We start from the raw sequence: 21,484 nt of genomic DNA on the forward strand, positions 1-21,484 counted from the left end.
CAATTCGGAGGTGCAAAGCACATACCATACCTACGGACACTGATTGCCAACTGATTAAGTGCGGATTGCATGACACACACATTATCACACTAAGACGATACCATTCGCATACTCAAGGTCGAGAAGTATTTCTCCAGGCAACAGATCCACACCGCCATTACTTACATCCATCAGAGCTGTTTCCAGAATGTCATCGATGGCAAAGTTGGGGAGGAATGGTGAGATTGGACAACCCTATCTAACTCCACTACTTGAATGTAACAATTGAGAAAGGTGGTTTTATGCCCTCACTCTACCTGAGGTGATTGTATATAGGGCTTTAAAGATGTTAATAAACTTCTAAGACACACCCTTCTTCAATAGACAACCCCGGAGAACAGTCCTGCCCATTGAATCGAACGCCGTCCTAGTATGAAGAAACACTACGATTATTGGTCTGTGATAAGTTTGACGGTGATCCATAATCCTTAAAAATGGTCGGAGGTAAGTCATCTGGGCCTGCTGGTTTGTGGTGCCTCAGGAATTAGAGTTCCTTGCAGACTTCCGTCTCTTTAGGTGGATCAGCCATCACAGGCTATGGGAGGCAGGACAATCTAATCTATGCTTTCGAGGCAACAGACGAATAGAACTGCTCTTAAGTTACCAATCACTGAATCCATTAATTCGATCAAAATATTTAAATATATCTCAATAATGATATAAATTACAAATAATCCCTTGAACATTTATTAATATGTGATATGAATAAATCAACTAATGAATTGAAAACAATCGAAAATGAAAATATATTCTTGATAATTACAATTTTTCATTATAATTTTTTTACATGATATGCAAAGATTATAAGCACCGTAAAATATTATTCTAACGTGTGGTGTTTTATGGTGTAGGAGCAGGTTGGAAGAAAGCTAGGGGCGACCAGACCAAAACATGGCACAAACCATGAAGTCACTGAAAAGTGGACTGAGTCATGTTGGTAGGTGGAGACTATCTGGTTGGGATCCACGAGACGATAGCAACCAATGGTTAGAAACCTTGAATGTGACATGGCTCAAAATCGTTTGCAATGGCGCAGGTGCATCCACTCTCTGTGTCCTCAAAAATTCTAATCTTCTGAATTCTTGTTTCTCTTTCCAAATTTATTTCACTGGATTATACTCCTTGAATAACATATTCAAACCCTAATCTTTCCAATTACTGCTGATTCTCTTACTATCTCTACCAATACGGGATTTGAATCGACAATTGTATCTCTATGTTAATGTGGTATGGCAACTCGAACCGATGTACGTACATACGAAGTTCTATGTTGTTACTGACTGACTGATTTAAACTAAACCCTTAATGTTTCGCATTAACTTGATGCTCAGATACTATGAAACTATTCGATTAAAATTTAGATGAAATATACTTTACATGCTGAAATCATGAAATCATGGCGCAACTTCGTGGATTGGTTGAAGTTAGACATTAACACCGTTGAATGCCGGCTCAGTGGTCTTGTTGGTTAAGCGCCTAGCGCGAGACTGATAGGTCCTGGGTTCGACCCCCACAGGGTGCGGGATCGTGGATGCGCGCTACTGAGGAGTCCGATACTGGGACGAAGCGGCCGTCCAGTGCTCCCAGGTTTTCCATAGTGGTCTAGCTTCAATTGACTCATGAATTCAACAAGTGAAATTTCTAAAAAAAAATCTCCACAAAACCCATTCCGAAAATATACTTTAATCAAAGTAACTGATTGAATAACACATACCTGAATGTTATATCTATGATATAATAAAATAATTTATACATCAATACAAAAATTAGTTTAGATTTTAGTAAATGGAAAAGAAAACAATTGTGTTCTAATATCATCGGTTGAAACAGGTTTAAGAATGTTGTCTTGAAAGAGAAAAAACTACTACTTAAATTTACATTATGTAAAAGAGGGGTAAATACAAAATATGATTGAAATGATCAATAGTTTAATAAATTAGAAATTAAGAAAGTAATCCGAATCAGTGATTGACTGATACAATGAGCTGATATCGTGTAGGCATAAAAAATAGACGGATATAATTGAGTATTTAAAGAATGAATATTATGCTCTGTCTAATTGATTAACAGAGGCAATACCAACGATTGTGTGTATAAGATGTTGGTGATTTACAATAGAATACATACATAATCAATTTTAATTAGGATTATTTAGAGTGGAATGCTTCAATAATTTGTATAATTGTAGCAATTAAACCACCGAAACAACTTAAAAGACCAATGGATATAAAGATGATATGTTTAGTAAATACTGTTAACCAAAACCATGAGATTTGTTGACGATCAGGCCATAAGAAAATTATTTCTAAAGTAGCAGGTAATATAAAAGCAAGTGTTGATCCAGCCAATGATCCAATCAATGATAATAATAAATCTAATCGAGGAATTAAAACAGCTGCTGCATCTGGAAATATAAAGGACAATTTGAATTTTCACGATGGAATCAGATTATTATTATTATTATTATGAAGTTCAAAGTGATAAGAAGCGGTTCCAAGCAAGAGATCAACATTATGTAGGTATTCGTGAGAAATGAGATAGGAATTTTCCCATTCTAGATTTTAATTAATACCGTTAGGCAGTTTGAATAATTTTAATTTGAAGATTGATTTAGTCATTGAAACAATTAGAATAAAACATTCAATCAATGTTCCATTATAATTTTAGGTTGGTTTAAAATGTTTCGTAATAAACAGTTGTTTCTTTTTTTAAATAATGATAAACCGGGTATTGTATGATATTCCTATAAGTCACTGAAGTAAACGTAGTAAGTGACTAGAAGTGTCAACCGTTAACTTGTATGATGTTAGCAATAATGCGCCCTTACTACCTGTGTAATATAGGTGAATAACATGAAACACTAAAATCATTCTGGATCATATGAAGTAAAATACCACATTCATTATGTGACAATATCCCTTTAATAGAAGTAAACAATGGTTAGGGTATATTGTGATAAGTAACATTGGCTTTCTAGCTGCATCCTAGATACCAAAATGCTCTCACTATTGCATCAAAAACAGTAGACAACATGTGATAACTATGAGAAGAGGTTTTAATTTCACCGTTGGTTTAGATACAGAGAACAGATATATGGGTTTATGTACAACTCTAATATTTTAGAAGCATCCTGGAGGCAGCAGCCTCCTCGCAGCACTTCTGGGTACCAGGATCAACCTTACTAGCTAACTTGGGTGGTTGGCGGAGATAGGATTAATCCACCACTCTACTATTACTGCATTACTTGGGATACTAATCATGAGGCTCTTAAAATCTTGCAGGCTGCCCGACGTGTTTGCCTATGTACATAAATTCCATGAGCCTCGGCTTGTGTTGTTGTGTATGGAGGTATATAAAAGGGTATGCACCGGACTCGCAAAAGGCACGTAAGCTAAAATGTCTTCCTATGTCTAATAAAATCAGTGGCCTGAACCAGCGGGTCGAAGGTATAACAAAAAGAAGTGGTAGCAAATACTAAAAAGAAAAGACCACCAACCCACCCTGAGAGTGCGTGTGATTATGTTTATGTCATGAAGTGCATTGGAAAAAGTTTATGTACAAGTGGTATGCGTAGGAGACGGTAAGTTGTAAGAAATATGTTTGAAGGTAGCGGTGACCACCTACCACCCCAGGTGAGAAAATATACTTATACGTATGACATGGGATGAATGGATGAAAAACCGGTATGTATGTAATGTATACTTGTCCCTGGTGCGACGTCTGCACGCCAAAACCCATGGGTAACGATTTCTCTAAAGCAATCACATCCACGTCGGGGGTTTGTATGCCTTGGAAAACGGAAAACAATTCAAGAAAAGCCACTTAGGCTTGACCAACCTAAATCCTGAAGTATGCTAAATTATTCACAGAATCGATAATTATCCTGTGTGAACATGATAATGAATCTGTCGTTTTTCTAATACTATGATAAGTTCCTACTGAACTCAGTGGACGACATAGTTCCAGTAATTTGTGAAGACTTTCAGAGAAGTTTTCTAGGGCTTCCAACGCACGGCAAATTAATTAAAGTTGTAAACGCTGACAACTGCCAAAAGCAACTAAACGGTCATATAGGATTTCGTATCAGAAAACGAAAGAACTGTGCAGTAGAAGAGGTTTATCATCCAACAAAATAAAATTCTGATATACAAAATGATGAACACAAGAATAAACATTACTAAATATTTAACAAACAACCGATTTGGATATATGAAAACTGTATGTCATCAACTCCTTAATGGAATTAATGATTAGCTATCAGGGCTCAAATCTCATTCGGTTCTATCAACTCTCTTCACAAAATCATGCGAGAATCTTCTCGGGAAACGTTGGTAAAACAACGATGTATTTGAATTGATTTTTATATTTTTCCGTTTCCTTGGAAACCAGATTCCTCTTCCGTCTATAAGACATCCCTCTATTATTTCCTGATTGTTTAATAACTATGTATACTTACATTTCGTAGTCGCGATTTCCGTAATATTAGTTTCCCAAAACAAGGTTTATTATGTAACTAGTTTCGATTCATACAGTTTGTGTTAGGCTAAGTGATTTTATCATGATCATATTGAGGTTTAAATGTGTAACAACTCTAAGCTACTACTTTACAGTCCGACATAAATCTAACTTCTTTACAAGCAACCCCACACCACAATTAATATCCGAATAATTATATTTTTACCACTTTTACTAAAATGACCTACCAATTCAACATGATTTGCATATCATGTGGTTCACTAAATGTTTTGTATGAAACATTCATGTAGCAAGTTATACCATTCTACTACTGGTAAATACTATCAGTACATTTGTCTTAATAATCTCATTACACTGTGCTGACATATAGTGTGATAACTTGAATCGATACACAACATTTACCAGGTTCAAGGTTGTTTACGACTAAGTAACAGCATGACAAGTGACATTCGAATAGAACAGTCAGTGAAACAAATGGAGTACGAATAATACGATTATTCTTTCCTACGAATTAAATACTTCATATTTCTCATAATTACAATATTAACTTACATGAGAATATAACCAGACTAATTCGCATTAATTTCAAATTAATATATCGTCGACGACCCGATGCTTCATGATGACACGTTAATTTCTCCATTAATCGACTGAATATTTGTGCTGGTACATAATATTGTAATAAATAACTAACAAACATTGCTATGATAAACAATGGTTTAACTGGAGCAAACCAACTATAGTGAAAAATAATGGAAGATATAATAGGAAACAGAACGGTGCATTAACAGATCACTAGGATAACAAAATACATAATATGAAAGACGAATAAAACAGCTGAAATCTAAAATGTATCAAAATTCTACAAGATAATTGAGAAAACTAAGATCATCAGTAAGCTTAAAAAATATCGTGACAAGCCGAGTTCAGACGGATCATGTACTGTTCCAACGTCAGACAGATCACTTACTTTTGCACAGTCACATGGTGAAGAGAAGTGGAAAAGATAGGTAGGTCTATTTGCAGATGAGTATACTATTTGTCCAGTTGAGCCCCACATGTCTCCGTTTAAGTAAGTGCAGACATATATATATATATATATATATATATATATATATATATATATATATATATATATATATATATAATTGATTCGGTTCTGACAGTGAGGCAATTTACGCGGACTTGCTGTACTTATTCAGCACAGATGGTTGGATAACTGTCAGAAAGCCTTTACGTTTTCCTGTCACATAAATCGCAAATCGAGTGAGGCTAGAATTATATCACTGGACCCTAATCCAGTGGAAGTTATGGTTAAGTGTTTGCACAAGACCTAGACGGCATATTATTTATTTGAACACATTAATACTGGTACAAGGAGGCACCAAATACATATGCACCACACAAATTTCATTTGATTTGTGTGAGGGCTGTGATACCGCACGGGTGCCCAAACCGAAGCAGGTCGTTTTCTTAGGGGGCCACACCCGAAGCCTTCGACCTTGAGGTCTGATCCACAAGGCAGTGGAGCATCGTGAGGAGATGCAGTCACATGGTAGCCGGTGACCAACGATTGGTTCATACGCCATTTGTTCCTTCAGGATAGTGGAGCCCATGTCCACGGTTGGTTTGGAATCAGGGTTTTCCAACTCCCCTAGGTGGACTCTCTGTGCCCACTGGCCCGGTTAAAGCGCCAGACATTCGCTTTTCGTCCTCTCAATTTCGTACACAACACCCGTGCCACGAGAAGGCAGTGAGTAGGACTTCCCTGGTAGTAGTTTTATGCACGTACCCATGTGAGAGCATTTCGTGAGGGAGAGCAGAGTCTCCCCACTCTTGGCCGTATCAGGGCATTTGGGGGCGATCCTGACAATATAACTCGATTGAATCATCTAGACAAACAAGACTGTATATCCTATCAGAATAAGTTATGGTTGGATACTAGAGTTATATAGAAGACTTCAATAGGATTGTATAACTACCAATGTTTTATAAGAATAATATGTCATCAAATAATAATTTCAAATGTAAGTAATCTTTTAAGGTCAATCAAACTGTCATTTGAATAGTCCATTGAATTATTTTTACAAGATCATTTATGAATATAAACAAACAAAAACAAAAAAATAATTAATGTTTATCATATAAAATTTCTTAGATAAACTGATAGTGTTTCTATTAATTTCAATTAGATTTACTTATATAAGTTAAATAAACTTTGGAATGTTAACAGATATAGGTTAGTACAGTGTGAATGGTAAACCACTTCAAAAGAATTTACCGAATAGTATTATGTAATATATTACAACACAATGTATGAAATGAATAAAACAACAATATACAAATTTAGAACAACATAGATATAAGCGAACAATATTGTTTCGAATTGGATCCTCATCAGGCTTTACTCTAATATACAGTAATATTTATATATACCTAAACGAAATTATTAAACCAGTCAAGATAGATTATGAGTGAATGATAACAATGGAAAAGATTACATAATTAAGTGAAAAGTAAAAATTGATAGTATGAAGTAATCTATAAGTTAATCAGTCATAAGCAATATAGAGCGTGACACATATGTGCATCGGTCACTAAACTGTACCAGTACAAGAACATGGTGTTATCAAAACAACTCGACAGTAGTAAAAATAGTGACAGCATCAGCAGTAGTAAAAATGATTACACATCGATAATATGATTCGGAAAAAAATGAATTCGAGGAATAAAAGGAATGAATAAACTAATTAATTAATATATTTGTAATATCCCAATAGGTAGAAAAATTAGATTTTCTGACGTTCCATGACTCAGTGTAAGCCAATTCTTCAGAAAACAAATAACCAAATCAAAATTAATCCAGGTTTAAATAGTACAACGGAACAACAAGAATATTGTGATCAGTCAAAAAACAAGTCTGAACAAATCAATGTCATGTCATTTCCGTCAAGGTGATTCATAAGCGAATGTATGTAAATTCGTGTGTGTATGTATGTGTGCACTGTTAAGGATGAAAAATGTGTGATCTTTATGGTGAGAAAGGGTAGTTTAATTTAACTAAATAATGCATTCATGTCATTGTCGGTCAGTTAGTTTAGCGCGACATATAACGTGGCACATGTGTGAATTGGTTCAAGCTGGTTGACTTCATTAGTACATTTAGATGAGATCGCGAATATGACCGATTCTGAATCATGTCACCCGTCTCCGACCATCGGTTAGAATAATCGCGCTGACCATAGTCAGAAAATCTCCATCTGCTAATACGGCTCAGTAAAAGTCAATGAATTACTGGATTAATGTGACGTCTTGGTTTGACCACCCATGGCTTTCTTCCAACTTACTAATATGGCTCTAAACAGTGCATCGAAGTAAGGGGTAGTTAGTCAAACATAACACATGACTTAAGTACTACATCAACGTACTTGCCATATTTACCTTGTACCTGATGTTTAGCACTCCCTAGAGTAATCTACTTTCTATATCAGTTATCAAGAAACAGTGCAAAATTTTAACACATCACAGATTTCTTAATGTTTTTGAATAAATACAGCAGTTCTCCATAAAAAAATATCAGTCGAACCACTAACCGAGAAGTGTAAGTTTTATGTGAAATGACATATTACATATTACATACAAGGAAATACATGATATCACGATCATCTTCAGTCAGTAAACAACTTGAACTTACTAAGGCACTTGCGGTATATTTAACGTGATACTTCCTTCAGATTCTTCACCAAATTTTAAAAACCCATAAAATCCAACAGCTACATTCATACAGATAACAATAATCATGCCAGTAGTTAAAACACCAAATGGTAAACCATATCCAGTAGGATCAATCATTTTACTTTGAATAGGTAATACCTAAATTTGAGTAAAAATTAATAACATAACATAATGTGCGATTGAAAATTACACCACACTTTTTTATTAAAGACGGTAACAGTGGAGTTCACCATACGTACATCATGGACAAGTGGACAGTCTATAACAGTTCACTGGTCTGAAAGCTATATAGAACTAAGGCATGTCTATCTATCACAAATCTATAGTTAGTGTCGTAAAGAAATTGTGTAACTTACTGGTTCGTTACGCCAGTGGAGAACCTGAAATAGTTTTCTTGATAAAGAGAAAGAGGAAGAGGAACTTCCTTGGCATCACGCTTGAGCAAATTTCAAGAAATTCGAATCAAATTCTGCTTTAGACCTGAAACTAGTTCAAATTCATACTTATTTCAAGCGACATAATTCATTAGGTCATTAAGTATATGCATGATTTATGCTGTAAGTGATAGGTTAGCGATGATTATAAAGCCGCAACACTTGACTTTCAACTAATGGGTAGCAAGTTCGTTCCTTATCCTGTCCATACTTTTGTTTAAGCAACCATGTGGTATCAGTAGCTCACAAACAATAGTCTATTTTATGTTTTTATTTACTGTGTATTCGTTCTGGTTCAAATGAGCACTAAAAAAATGGTATGTGCCCCAGAAATATAGGAGAGAAAAAAGGAGTATATGTAAGTAAACAACAGTAGTATATAATAGAGTATAGAGTTTAGGTAAGAAAACACTAAGGGATATATATATCAGATCTATTGCAGTTAATTTTTACATCAGGTGACTGACTACTCATTGGGAGTGTATTTACCGACGACTTGAATGATAGTAATAATATCACTCCATATTAGTCTTAAAAAAAAACGATTTTTCCATCAACAACAATTAACCCTGTTAATGATTAGACCCAGCAAGTCATTAAAGACCATTAAAAAAGTGTTTTATGTGAAAAACTATTACCAAAGTGGAATTTATTTTTAGGATTGCACTTACAAAAAATCTACGTATACTTATTGTGCATAGTTTAAACAACAACAAAAAAGTCATATATTGAACAAAGTACAAACCACTTTTAAAATATTTTAGATTTTGGCTAATAAAGGTATTTACAACATATATGTTTCCTCGATTTGTGACTCGTTAGCTGGATATATCTGTCAAATATGTATCCACAAAGAATAAATTTTAGTATCTTTCGCTTCGAACGTCAAAGTGTTATCCACTAATTAGTTAAGCCCAATCAACTAAATGGTATATCTAGTCACCAATAGGATTCCACGGTAAGTCCTTTAATGATGAAAGAGTTTATATGCCAACAGAAAATGATCATATTCAGATCATCAGTATCAACAAACGGAAAATACAAACCCACATAAATAATAAAAACATATGTCATTAGTTAAATATACCTCTTAACTGACTACTTAAATTAGTTCATGTATGTTAACAACAACAAAAAATGATGTGGCAGCTGGAACAAAATGGTTATTCAGTCTTTTTATAACCATTCAGAGAAACTGCATAACAATTTTGGAAATATGAATTGTGATGCTTTCTTTAATTAACATCATTAATACATGATTTCCTCTCCCTCCCTATCTCTCTCTCTCTCTATATATATATATAATAAAATATTATGGGGAAGACTAAAATTTATGAACGAACCAATAAGATTTAAGATCACAATTCTTGGGATTTATAGCTTATGCTATTTTATGCGACAAAAACCCTAACTTCTAATTCTAATACCTCATATTGACATATAACCCCGTTTCAACCCGAGTAGAGTAATTGAAGTTTCTTAAGACCACTTAAGAATCGCTTAAAGATCGTCTCTTTTACCGGTTTGGAAATTTGCAGAGTATTTTTTTAAAAAAAAACAGGAAATAATCTGAGCAAACAATTGATTCCGAAAAACTTCATCACTATCGGTTTCTACAGTTTTATAAATCCATCGGTACTGTAATACAAAGGTCAAATTAAGGCATTATTAAACAAATGAATGAGACAATGGTATATGTTAGACTAGTGACATTTTGAATTGATTAAGGCTTGATAACTTTCAAAGTGTATCATTCGTAAATATGAAAGGTCTCTTACGAAAAGGATAGAAAAAAAAGTAAGATATCGAGTCTTGATCGGAGCGAGTATAGTATTTTGTGAAATATTTGTCATCTCATCAATTTTGTGTGAGGGCTGTGATACCGCCCGGATACCCAAATCGAAGCAGGAGTATAGCACAATAAATCATATGAATATTATGAATACCATCAGAGATGTTTATGTCGGGTTAAGTGAGCTAATAATAATAGTAATAATAATAATAAATGCCAATAAATAATAATAATAATATAGTTATGTGAAGATAACATGTCATAAGGGAAATTCTATCTGGCGAAGTCTGATAAGAAATCTATGTGGATTAAGAAAGATAAATACAAATTATGGATGGGACAGGGCAAAAATAAATATAAAAACGAATAGGAATGGGCATGAGTTTATAAAATCTAGCTTGTTTATGAGGTAACTTAATTATGGGCCACGAAAAACAGAAGCTGAATATACCTCTCATGAACAGACAAGTCTGGTTTACGGAAGTTGGTTCCGATAGCTTTATCTGAGTAGACGAGGCGTAATCCGTACGTAGACTGTTCGGGGCTTGACATAAACCAATTGGCCATTTTTCTGTTCCACATTCACTATCTCTACCAAGTGTGAAAGGAAAGCACTACAAATAGACTCCAAAAACTATTTGTAAAAACCGTAAAATACGACAAAGGCCAACAATGTAGTTAAAATCTTTTTGCCTAACACCTGATTTTAAAGGAGATATAACTGGTAGCATCTTAATATACCGACTTAGAAGATCTACTCAAAAAATATTTAATGCTGGTATATTGGACGTCACCTATGAAACCAAGATAGTACTTAAACAATATGTCAAGGATAAGATATCGATGATAAGCACTTTGAAGTCCGGATGACAATTTAACAGTTCCAGTGAAGCTACCTAAAATATAATTTCTAGACCGTGAAAATGTACACACATGGTTGGGGTAATAAGCCACTGATTTTTATACATTTTATATATATTGATGATTAGTTGATATAAAATAACCTGAACTGGACGATATTAAACGTTAATTAATCAAGAACACCATATATACAATATCAAAAGATTAAACTAGTCTAGAAAATGAATGTAATAAATTTTGACTGACCCACGTGATTACACCTTCTTAACAACCGTTAACCAGTCACAATTATAAAAAAAACTTACGTTACTATTTGTTTTAACCATATAAGTAAGCCGAGAACACATACAAACTTTTATAGCAAGTACACTTGTAAACAAGAAATACTCCACGACCTACGAGTTTCAGACTCAAATCAGTCAGTCAGTCAGCTACAAAGTAAGACCAGACACATATATGCATCGGTTCAAGTTGTCATACCGCATTAGCACAACAAGATGAACACCGGATTCACAGTAGTTAATTCAATAGTAATAAGATATAAAAGAAAGATTGCATATAAAGATATAGTACAGGAAGAAAGATATGAAGCGATTTTAATCTCAGATTAAAAGAAGACAGAGTGTATACACATACGCCATTGTTCTGAGCCATGTCACCAAGAGTCTCCAACCATTGGTTACGATAGTAACACGGACCCCAACCAAGTAGTCTGTATCTACCAACATGGCTCACATCAGAAGTTAGTGACTTCAAGGACTGATACCACTTTTTAGTTTGGCCGCCCTAACTTTCTTTCAACTATCCCCAACACCAGTCAGCATTGCGTGTCCTGGTAATCGGTGTTCAGGCATACGTAACACGTGGCCCAACCATCTCAGTCGATGAAGATTCACAACCTCATCGACTGATTTACCATCATTCCCTAATACCCTGCGTCTAACCTCACTATTACTTACCTGGTGATCCCAGCAGATGCGGGCAATATTCCTAAGACATCTGTGGTCAAATAGTAGTAGCTTACGAGAATCTTCAACTCTTAATGTCCATGTTTTGCAGCCGTATATTAGAACAGAACGAACTGGTGCTCAGTATGCTCGTCTTTTTATTGGTAGACGGATATCTTGCCTTCACCGTAGTTGACGTAAGTTGGCAAAAGCCAATCAAGCTTTTCGAACCTGCGCTGAGATTTCGTCAGACACCAACCCATTAAGGCTGACCAGACTTCCAAGATAAGTGAAGTTGTCAACGCGTTCGACTACTTCACTCCCTATTCTTAGTTTAGGTATTGACGCAGACCAGTCCTGAAGAAACACCTTGCATTTAGAGGGAGAGAAGCGCATTCCAAACATTCTGGCATTGTTGCTTAGTGCTACCAAAAGACTTTGCATTTTATCAGCGTCTTCACTCAAATAATATTTTAACAGCCTTTGGAAAAAATATAAGCCAAATAAATCATCACATGATATTGTAATTTACCTGAGACACACATGTGCATCAATCAAAATTTTAAACACTGCGTTATGTAAAATGTAGCTGAATAATTACATACAAAAACTAAGTGTTTTTACAATTAATGTATAGTAAAAAGTTGTATGGATATGTAAATTTTGTTAGATTTCGACTGTTTAAAAACAAAGAGAATAAACATGGCACAATCGATTGAAATTGTAAAATGACGAGCGATATTATGAATAGTTAGTAAATGACACTTGACACATGGCTTGACAAAAATTGCTTAGAATGACATGAAACAAGTGAGTTTAACCCGAAGCTCTAAACGATCAAACTATGTATATATATAAATCGTTCGGTTACACATTAATAAACAAATGTATAGACTAACACATAAAGCGTCTAACCACTTAACTCTGGTGGTTAGCCGCTAACCTCAAGACCAGAAAATCTTGGATTCGATTCAAAGTGGGATGGTGGATGGACATACTAGGACGAAACAGGTGCCTAGTGCTTCCCGATTTTCAATAGTTCTCTAAGACCAATCAATGATGTAAACTACAAAATTTAGGTCTTCGTTGGGATTTAGATCATTGTTCAACAATGAGGATAAGCCGAAGTCTGTGAAAGCTTTAATAGGTATGTAAAATCACTCAAATATGTAATGATAGCCTATTGTATAATCTAGTGTAAAAATTAATGACGTCTTTGAAGTTGGAACAGTTGGTTTACACTGGATCACCAATCAATCAGTCAGATCAGACCGAGATAGAGGCTGTCAGACCAAATAGAAAGGACAAACTGGATCACAGCATAAAATAAATCGAAAGCTTTTATCACTAGACGCATGATACCATATTATATCCGTCAATTCCTGTGGCTTAAAGCTTGGTTAGATAAATAGATGGCAGTATTCCAGAAATTCCACCACAACATACAAATATTTATATAAATATATGGCTTTCTGATTGCTACCTGTTTGTGCGAAAATAAGTTAAATTTATTTATCATGTACGAGTCTACATATTAAGGCTTCTAACCATACTTAAAATGGTGAAGTATAGTGATACTACCTGGGTAATTAAGCAGCAGACGGAGTCAGTTACAAAACTTTGGCACACTGTTTCAAGTTCAAGCGGTACCAAGATATATGGATGGTCATAGGTCAGAAACACTTATTCTCAGACCTAACAATCCCATATTACAAGACAAAAATTAGCGTCTCTAAAGATCGTTTTTTGTGTCAATATCTTTGATGGTAAAGCATCATTCGTCTCATTGACAATTCTATTTCCAGATGTTGCCATTATCAATTTACAGTTACAACGCAAATATCACTGTAATGCAACAATCCATATTGTAAAAATACTTAAACGGCATTATGATAATCTAAAAAAAGTTATACCATTTAACGCAGAATTATAAACATCACATTTATCGTTAAAATGAAAAAGTAGTCCATAGAAGTTGCTTACGTGAAAGAGAAACATCTTTTGTTAGTGTAGAGAAATTACTGAACGTCGTTTTTTTATTTTTTAGGTAATTTAATAACCAATTACACGTCTCATGTGCTTATTTTTGAGCGACACTGATTACTTGAAAGCTAATATTGCTATCCAGTTGCGTTGAAAAAGCAGTATGTAACATGAGGTTCGAAGTTGCGGTCCATTGACTGAATACTAAATCCTCCAACCATTGAAGTCATCAAGTCAATAACTCAATATCTTCTACGACCAAATGTTGTTTTTCAAAATAGCTTGTACACACCGCAATCATCGGTAATCCCAAAATCCACAGACATACATATACACACGGAGGTAAAACTTAAGGATACAATGTTGTCAAATAAATATGACTTTTACTTACCAGACTAATTCCTTCAAATGAAAACATGACAATACTAAATGCAATTAGTAGACCATTGAAATTGGTAATAACCGGAAATTCATATATTGAATGTAATCCAGATGTGAATAAATAGATGAATATTAATATCATACCAATTGCAGTGCATATATTAGCCAAACCGGATAAATAGGTGACTACACGCATACTACTTTTAAAATTCATTAGAATTAGTATTAGACAAACAATAAATCCCACTAGATACACATTGAGAGTTAGATGTGGAAAGAAGGACATTAAAAACTGCAAAAAACATAAGATAGAAAAGAAGTATTACTATTATATATGGCACAAAGCCTATTTACTTAAGATAATATATAACACACTACCGCTGTTTATCAGGAAACCATCATAAAGTGATATATAGGAGACCAGGAGTATTTACGTAAAATTTAAATTATTTACAGGTTTACATACTCTGCTTTAGGTCATACTTCACGTGAAGGGGCTAGTGATACTGATCAACTGAGCAAACCGAAGTGGGTGAGAAAGCTTTTGAACTTGTGACGCACTGATTGAAAGCTTAGTGTGTTAGACACTAAGTCACGGACTCATTTAATATAAACCCAACAGATGGTTTGTAAAGAAAATATTGGTTCAGAGAAAATAAAACATAAGAAAACAGACACATAAGCTACTTATCCAGTAGATATAAGGGATGCGTCTTGTGACTAATAGCGTATCAATAAATATCATCTATGTTTGGTCGCGTTTATGCGGCTGGTTGAGTTCACTAAGAATAATGAGTTTGGGATCATGTATTGAATAATTAATTAAATATATATTTTGGAGTAATATTTATTGCTTCACTATAAATTATTAAGCTATTCTCGGATTCTATTACGCAAGCTTTTTATATTATCGGAATATTTAAATGCTGCATAGGATCTGACACTTGTAGAACATCGGTAAACAAACAAACTAGTATATCCAAATTGTATCGACCACGGTTAGAAACATACCAGTTTCATGTTTTGGCTTTATATACTTACGTTTTCACGGCTGTATAACTTATGAGCCAAGTTTGTATGTGAGTGGATTTGTCTCCACAAAAAATATACAACTATGTTTAGCCTATATTTTAATTTGACCATATAAAAGAATGACTATTTACTGAAATATGTTCTGCTTAGATTACATTTTAAATCTAGCCCTGTATTCAGTGGATAATATTTTTACCTGAAATAGTTGATGGCGGGAGAAATTCAACCAGAAATGATAAATTATAGCATATTAATTGGGAAAGTTGTTTCTTGGGATCAAAAACATGTCAGACAGGTTAGTTGGAGAGCAATCTGACAAAATGGGATAACTCAGAAATTGTATATGAGGTCTTATGACCATATATACGGGGCGACGTATCAGCACGAGTTTTCTCACGAACGAATGATGCTGAGGACGCTTCCTATCATTTTGTCTAATGTTCCTAAGCCTTTCTGTAATCAATACAACCTCGACCAGAACGAAAACCAGCCTGCTCCTCGCGAGTCAATCTTTCTCGGGTTTTGAACAACCTACGAAGTATGACGGAAGCCAATAGTTTGGACGCAATCGGAAGTAGACTTATCCCCCGATGGTTGTTACAGGAACGATGTGAACCTTTTTAAAGATAGGAACAACTATCGACTCATTCCATGACGTTGGTACGCTCTCTAGTTCCCAGACCTTTGTAAACAACTGACTGTGTTGTTTGTATCTAGGTAGCTACATAAGTGCTGATGGTAGCGTAAGTGATGAGATCAATACACGTATAGTGAAAGCCAGAGCAGCTTATGCCAATCTAGGCCATCTTTGGCACCTTTGTGATATCAGTCTGGCTGTAAAAGATCGGATCTACAACACATCGGTGAGAGAAGTTCTGCTCTATGCCTGTGAAACCTGGCTTCTCCGAGTTGAGGATGTTAGACGACTCTCTGTGTTTGATCATCGTTGTCTCTGAAGGATTGCTGACATCCAGTGGCAACACCATATCAGTAATGCAGAGATTCGGCATCGTGTGTTCGGGCACAGAGATGATAATGCAATTGGTGTCACTATCTTGAAACACCGACTTCGGTGGCTTGGACATGTTCTACGAAGGTCGTCCCAGAGAATTCCACGTCGTGCATTATTTGCCGTCTCTGGGACTGGTTGGAAAGAGTGGAGAGGTTGTCAGTGTATGACATGATATCGTTGTATGAAAGAAAGCTACAAAGGGCTGGCTTGTGTTGGTCCTTCACGACTCCTTGACTGGGGTCCGAGAGATGATGCGACACAGTGGCTAGAGACATTATCAGATATGGCTCAGAATAGAAACCAGTGGCAATCCTGCTGTAACCTTCTTTTACTTTATTCATAAAAAGTGGTTGTATCTTCCTTAACCGGAAGATTTCTTCTGGTTGTACCTTTACGTTTTCCCCGTTATTATTATTATGAAAATTACTATTACACTACCTTACACTAATCTGGTCGTTATTGTTCTTTTTTTCTTTTACACTCCTTACCTTTCTTCTTCCTATTCTCATTGTTTTTTGTGGCGCATATATACGCATATATTTGGTGCCCTCTTGTACCAATATTTATGTGTTCAAATAAATAAATAAATCGTCACTATTTAACCATGTCCGATACTTGAATCTATTGTTGTTATTATTATTATTTGAACAAATAGATATTGGTACAAGGAGGCACCAAATACATATGCGCCACACAAATTTCACTTGATTTGTGTGAGGGCTGTGATACTGTCCGGGTGCCCAAACCGAAGCAGGTCGTTTTCTTAGGGGGCCACACCCGAAGCCTTCGACCTTGAGGTCTGATCCACAAGGCATTGGAGCATCGTAAGGAGATGCAGTCACATGATAGCCGGTGACCAACGATTGGTTCATACGCCATTTGTTCCTTCAGGATAGTGGAGCCCATGTGCACGGTTGGTTTGGAATCAGGGTTTTCCAACTCCCCCCTATTGTTAACGATCGGAGCTAATAAAATTTAATCCTTCTTTTTTCAGGACCGTACTCTAAAATACATGTTAGAACGTCTAGTGTTTAGACGGTATATTAAATCAACGATCCTCACTCACGGTAAAAGTGTAGCTGATGACTTAACCTCATGTAAGGAATGTGGCGAACCCTTTAAGTAGCTGAAGATTAGGTCGTTTGTGGGCTCTTTTATTTATGTATAGGATTGAGTTCAAAACCAGAATCGGATAGTTTTAATTTAAGACAGAGTTTAGTAAAATAACTTCAGCTTAGTAGCAACCTTTGTTAAAGATCAAAGATGCAACTACAGAGCAACCTATCTACTGGAATATTCATTATTGGTTTAGACATTACAGTGAGTTGTTGTCTGAATCAACTAGTTTAAAATATCTGGGTCGATGCTGGTCCCATTTTACTTTTATTCTATTCTTTGATCCTGATTAACGTAGCATACTTCAACTTATGGATTGGCTTCGCATACGAAAATTCACTAACTCGGAGTCAGCGGATGACTATGGTTTGTTCAATAAGGACGTTGATGTGGATAATTATGTTTCGAAAAGTTTGCAGTGCGTTCGTTACATCATATTGCGAAATATGACTTTTGTCTGCATTTGCATTTTCCTAACTGACTATCATTTTTCATATGTGAACTATAGCTAGAGTAACGTATATTTGTTTGGTTTTGTTTTACTTTCGCTAATATAAAATACATATCAGTTCACAATTGACTGAAGAGAGTGAAATCAATGCACAAAACACAATTAATAAACCTACGTATCGAATATTTTCCGTGATAAATAGGGTGTAAACACAACAAGACCCAACTTGTGTCAAAATCAAAAATCCATTGACCGTATGTCTAAAATAAATCGAGTTTGACACAACTAAAGATCAAAAACATACTTCAACTTTCCTTTGGGCTTTCTTAATCTTTCTGGACCATATTTGAGCACTAGAAATGCGGTCTCGGCATAATCCATTTTTGATCTATCCCAATTATGTCTATATGATTCCAAAATAAACAAGTGTGATTCATGAACGCATACCTTTGCTGAACTGCATTGGCAGTTCTCAAAAGAACATGCATTAAGTAAGTTGACAAAATCCCTGATACTATAATCATAGTAAACCCAGTCTTGAAAATAAGAAAAATACAAATACAAATTTACCCACAGACCAGCATATCTCAGAACAACTGGCATAGAAAGTATCCCAGTGCCAATATTACCCTTGATTAAACTCATGAGTGCCTGGTACTCACTACAGAAAGATTAGTGTAATTTGAGTTATTATTCAAGATCACTTTATTTTTTTCCCTATTGTATGGGGATCTCGTGGCTGATTAGCATGGTCATCATTTCGAGATGTAGTGGATTGGATATCTCCGTCGGTACTCGGTTCGTGACTAGCGGTCTTACAATTAACAGCCATTTTCATATATCCAAAATATCTAAAATCAGTAAGTGACGTACGATCAGCAAAAGTTTAAGCTAACAGTAAAAATAATATTAATTTGTACATGTAACTAGTATTATCCGTCCATACATGTAACTATTGTTACCTGTACAAATTATGTTAAAGCAAAATATGCTATTTAAATCAGAAGTCAAGGGTATCAAGTCGTTATTTTGAGTTTCCCTACCAGTAGATTATTCACAAGAGCGTATAAAATTACCAGTCTAATGGCATATCTAGACAAGTCGGTTATAATGATAAAACAAGTGCTTTTATGTACCATTCTGTTTGCCGTAAAAAGCTAGAATGCTTAGATTTTATCCGAATTAGCTGCTTCTAAGAATATCAATAACATATCTAACCAAGCGCACCGTATCCATCAATACACATCTCAAGGACTGAGTTTTGGTCGCTTTTGTGTATGAGATCATTGCAGAAACAGTCAAAACGTTTAGAGTTAGCATGCGAATGATGTCTAATTCTCTGGACAACTGATATTATGAACATTAAAATTATGATTGAAATGCTAGTTAGTTAAACAGCGTGTGAGAGCAGATGGGTGAGAATATAATTTTACCAGAAAACTTAATTACAGATCCGTCCAACTTGCAGCATGCGAGGTAATGAAGACCTGATTTAGGGTTGATGCTTAATAATTTCAAAACAACTGAAAATATTATCAAACAGTCAGTATCCTATGTCAGCCTCATAACCAACTTTGCAACATATGTATCGCGGTCTGACCTTCAATTGACCTTAGCACACGAGCCTCACGACGTAAAACCAACATTGACATTTTAATTTGTTTTCATTCCATATACTGGTTGATCAAACTGGTTTTGCTTTTATACTGATCCGAAATGGGGTGACTTCGACCGAAAACAATGAAAGTTACCGTAGGTAGTTATTCAAGGTAAAAGGATTTTTCCTGTCATTAAAGCCAATTAATCCAAATCGAACATGAGCACTGCAATCTCGAAGTTGTGCTTAGTAGCCTATAGCATGAAAGTCGTAACTTCAAAGATAACTGAGCATACATATTCAGGGTCACGATACTTGTCTTATGAGGAGCTTATATGAACATCTAGTCATTATCACTGTAGAACTAGTGAAATGTCACTGATCCCTAGCCAAGTCATCGGGCAGTTGTCAAACTTTTCATTATTCCTCGTCAAGGGCAATGACAACCGACGCGCATCCATTAATTGCACGCTATGGACTGGCCCATGCAGTGGTGGTCCTTGGCCTTGGAGAGGATCAATGAAGTGCTCGAATTTCAGTGGCTAGGGCTCAGTGAAATTGATGGGATTAAGCGACGACAAAAATGAAAACAATAAGCACGGAATGCAATAATAATAGGTTGCGTTATTTAACGTCTTACTCACTAGTGTAGATCACTAACGTAAATAATGAAAACTGAGCAAAAGTTGATTGATATATCCTTACTACTAGTAAAGGAAAAAGGATATATGATGAAGAAAAATCAGTTCACAAGTTGTGTGTATAATGAGGTTAAAAATACAACGACAAAGAACCTATATTTAACGGTTCCGGTCACTTCTACACGCGTACATTTATTCCAGTCGCGTTTCCTATGGTAAGATGGAGTACTCAAAGTACGCGTTAAAGCAATGGAAGTATTACCTATTTATTACTAATTTCCAAGTAAAAATTGTCAAATTTTCTCTCCAGACATCGCAAAGCGCTCGCCATACCTTTCAACACTTTGTTGTTTGTGCGTTTTTTGTTTCGTTGGATATGTTCATATTGTTTACTTTGTCTGCAGAGTGAAATTTTCGTGTTTATACGCAACAACCTGAAATATACTCATATACACTTACATGTAGGGGTTTGAAAATCTGTAGTCTTCGCATCAGCAGCAGTGACCTGCTTGTCAGTTCGATTCTTCATACCTTCTCCCATTTCATTTATTGACGGTGATTGCAACATCACCGGTCATATTCTAAGTGAAATTGTCTGGCCCACGAATCACAAACTATCCATGCGCTACTATAAGGATAATTTCGAAGCATCTTGAATGATATATGACATATTCTCCACTGCCTATAGTTAAACGGAAAATTGGTTGTCAGTTCAGAAAGTTAGATATTAAACGTCACATATTGCTTAAAGTTGTCACGGTTTCCAATTCACTGTTAGACCTCGTTGTTTACGCTCATGACCAAATGTTCACTGAAGCACTATAAACATGCATTTAAACTTCATGTTTTTCAGCAATTTACATTTGATACGAGTGTCGACCATTTTTCAAACAAACTACATTCCTTATGTTCAACGGTAACATTGTAGACGGTATTGATACTATATGTGATCGATTCAACAACCACTTCTGACAATGCTACACCACG

At 35.3% G+C, this 21,484-nt stretch overlaps 1 protein-coding gene across 2 annotated transcripts; it reads right to left on the reverse strand.

The window, feature by feature from the left end:
* Positions 1–1,701: 1,701 nt before the first annotated feature.
* On the reverse strand, positions 1,702–19,909 carry MS3_00004881 (uncharacterized protein). 2 transcript variants are annotated; one of them, XM_012939806.3, is made up of 10 exons: positions 19,833–19,909; positions 18,964–19,110; positions 18,830–18,920; positions 18,707–18,795; positions 18,564–18,662; positions 18,435–18,519; positions 14,659–14,940; positions 8,210–8,388; positions 5,068–5,252; positions 1,707–2,443 (listed from the first exon to the last, which is right to left on the reverse strand). In XM_012939806.3, the coding sequence occupies exons 2-10, from the start codon at positions 19,095–19,097 to the stop codon at positions 2,187–2,189; spliced, it is 1,401 nt and encodes a 466-aa protein (XP_012795260.2). In that variant the 5' UTR covers positions 19,098–19,110; positions 19,833–19,909; the 3' UTR covers positions 1,707–2,186. The 2 variants fall into 2 exon arrangements, with proteins under 2 accessions (XP_051068776.1, XP_012795260.2); XM_051212857.1 differs by having other exon boundaries at positions 1,702–2,443; positions 18,707–18,920; positions 19,709–19,909.
* Between the last annotated feature and the right edge of the window lie 1,575 nt (positions 19,910–21,484).

The sequence above is a fragment of the Schistosoma haematobium genome, chromosome 3 (genome assembly GCF_000699445.3).
Source record: "Schistosoma haematobium chromosome 3, whole genome shotgun sequence".
Lineage (NCBI taxonomy): Eukaryota > Metazoa > Platyhelminthes > Trematoda > Strigeidida > Schistosomatidae > Schistosoma > Schistosoma haematobium.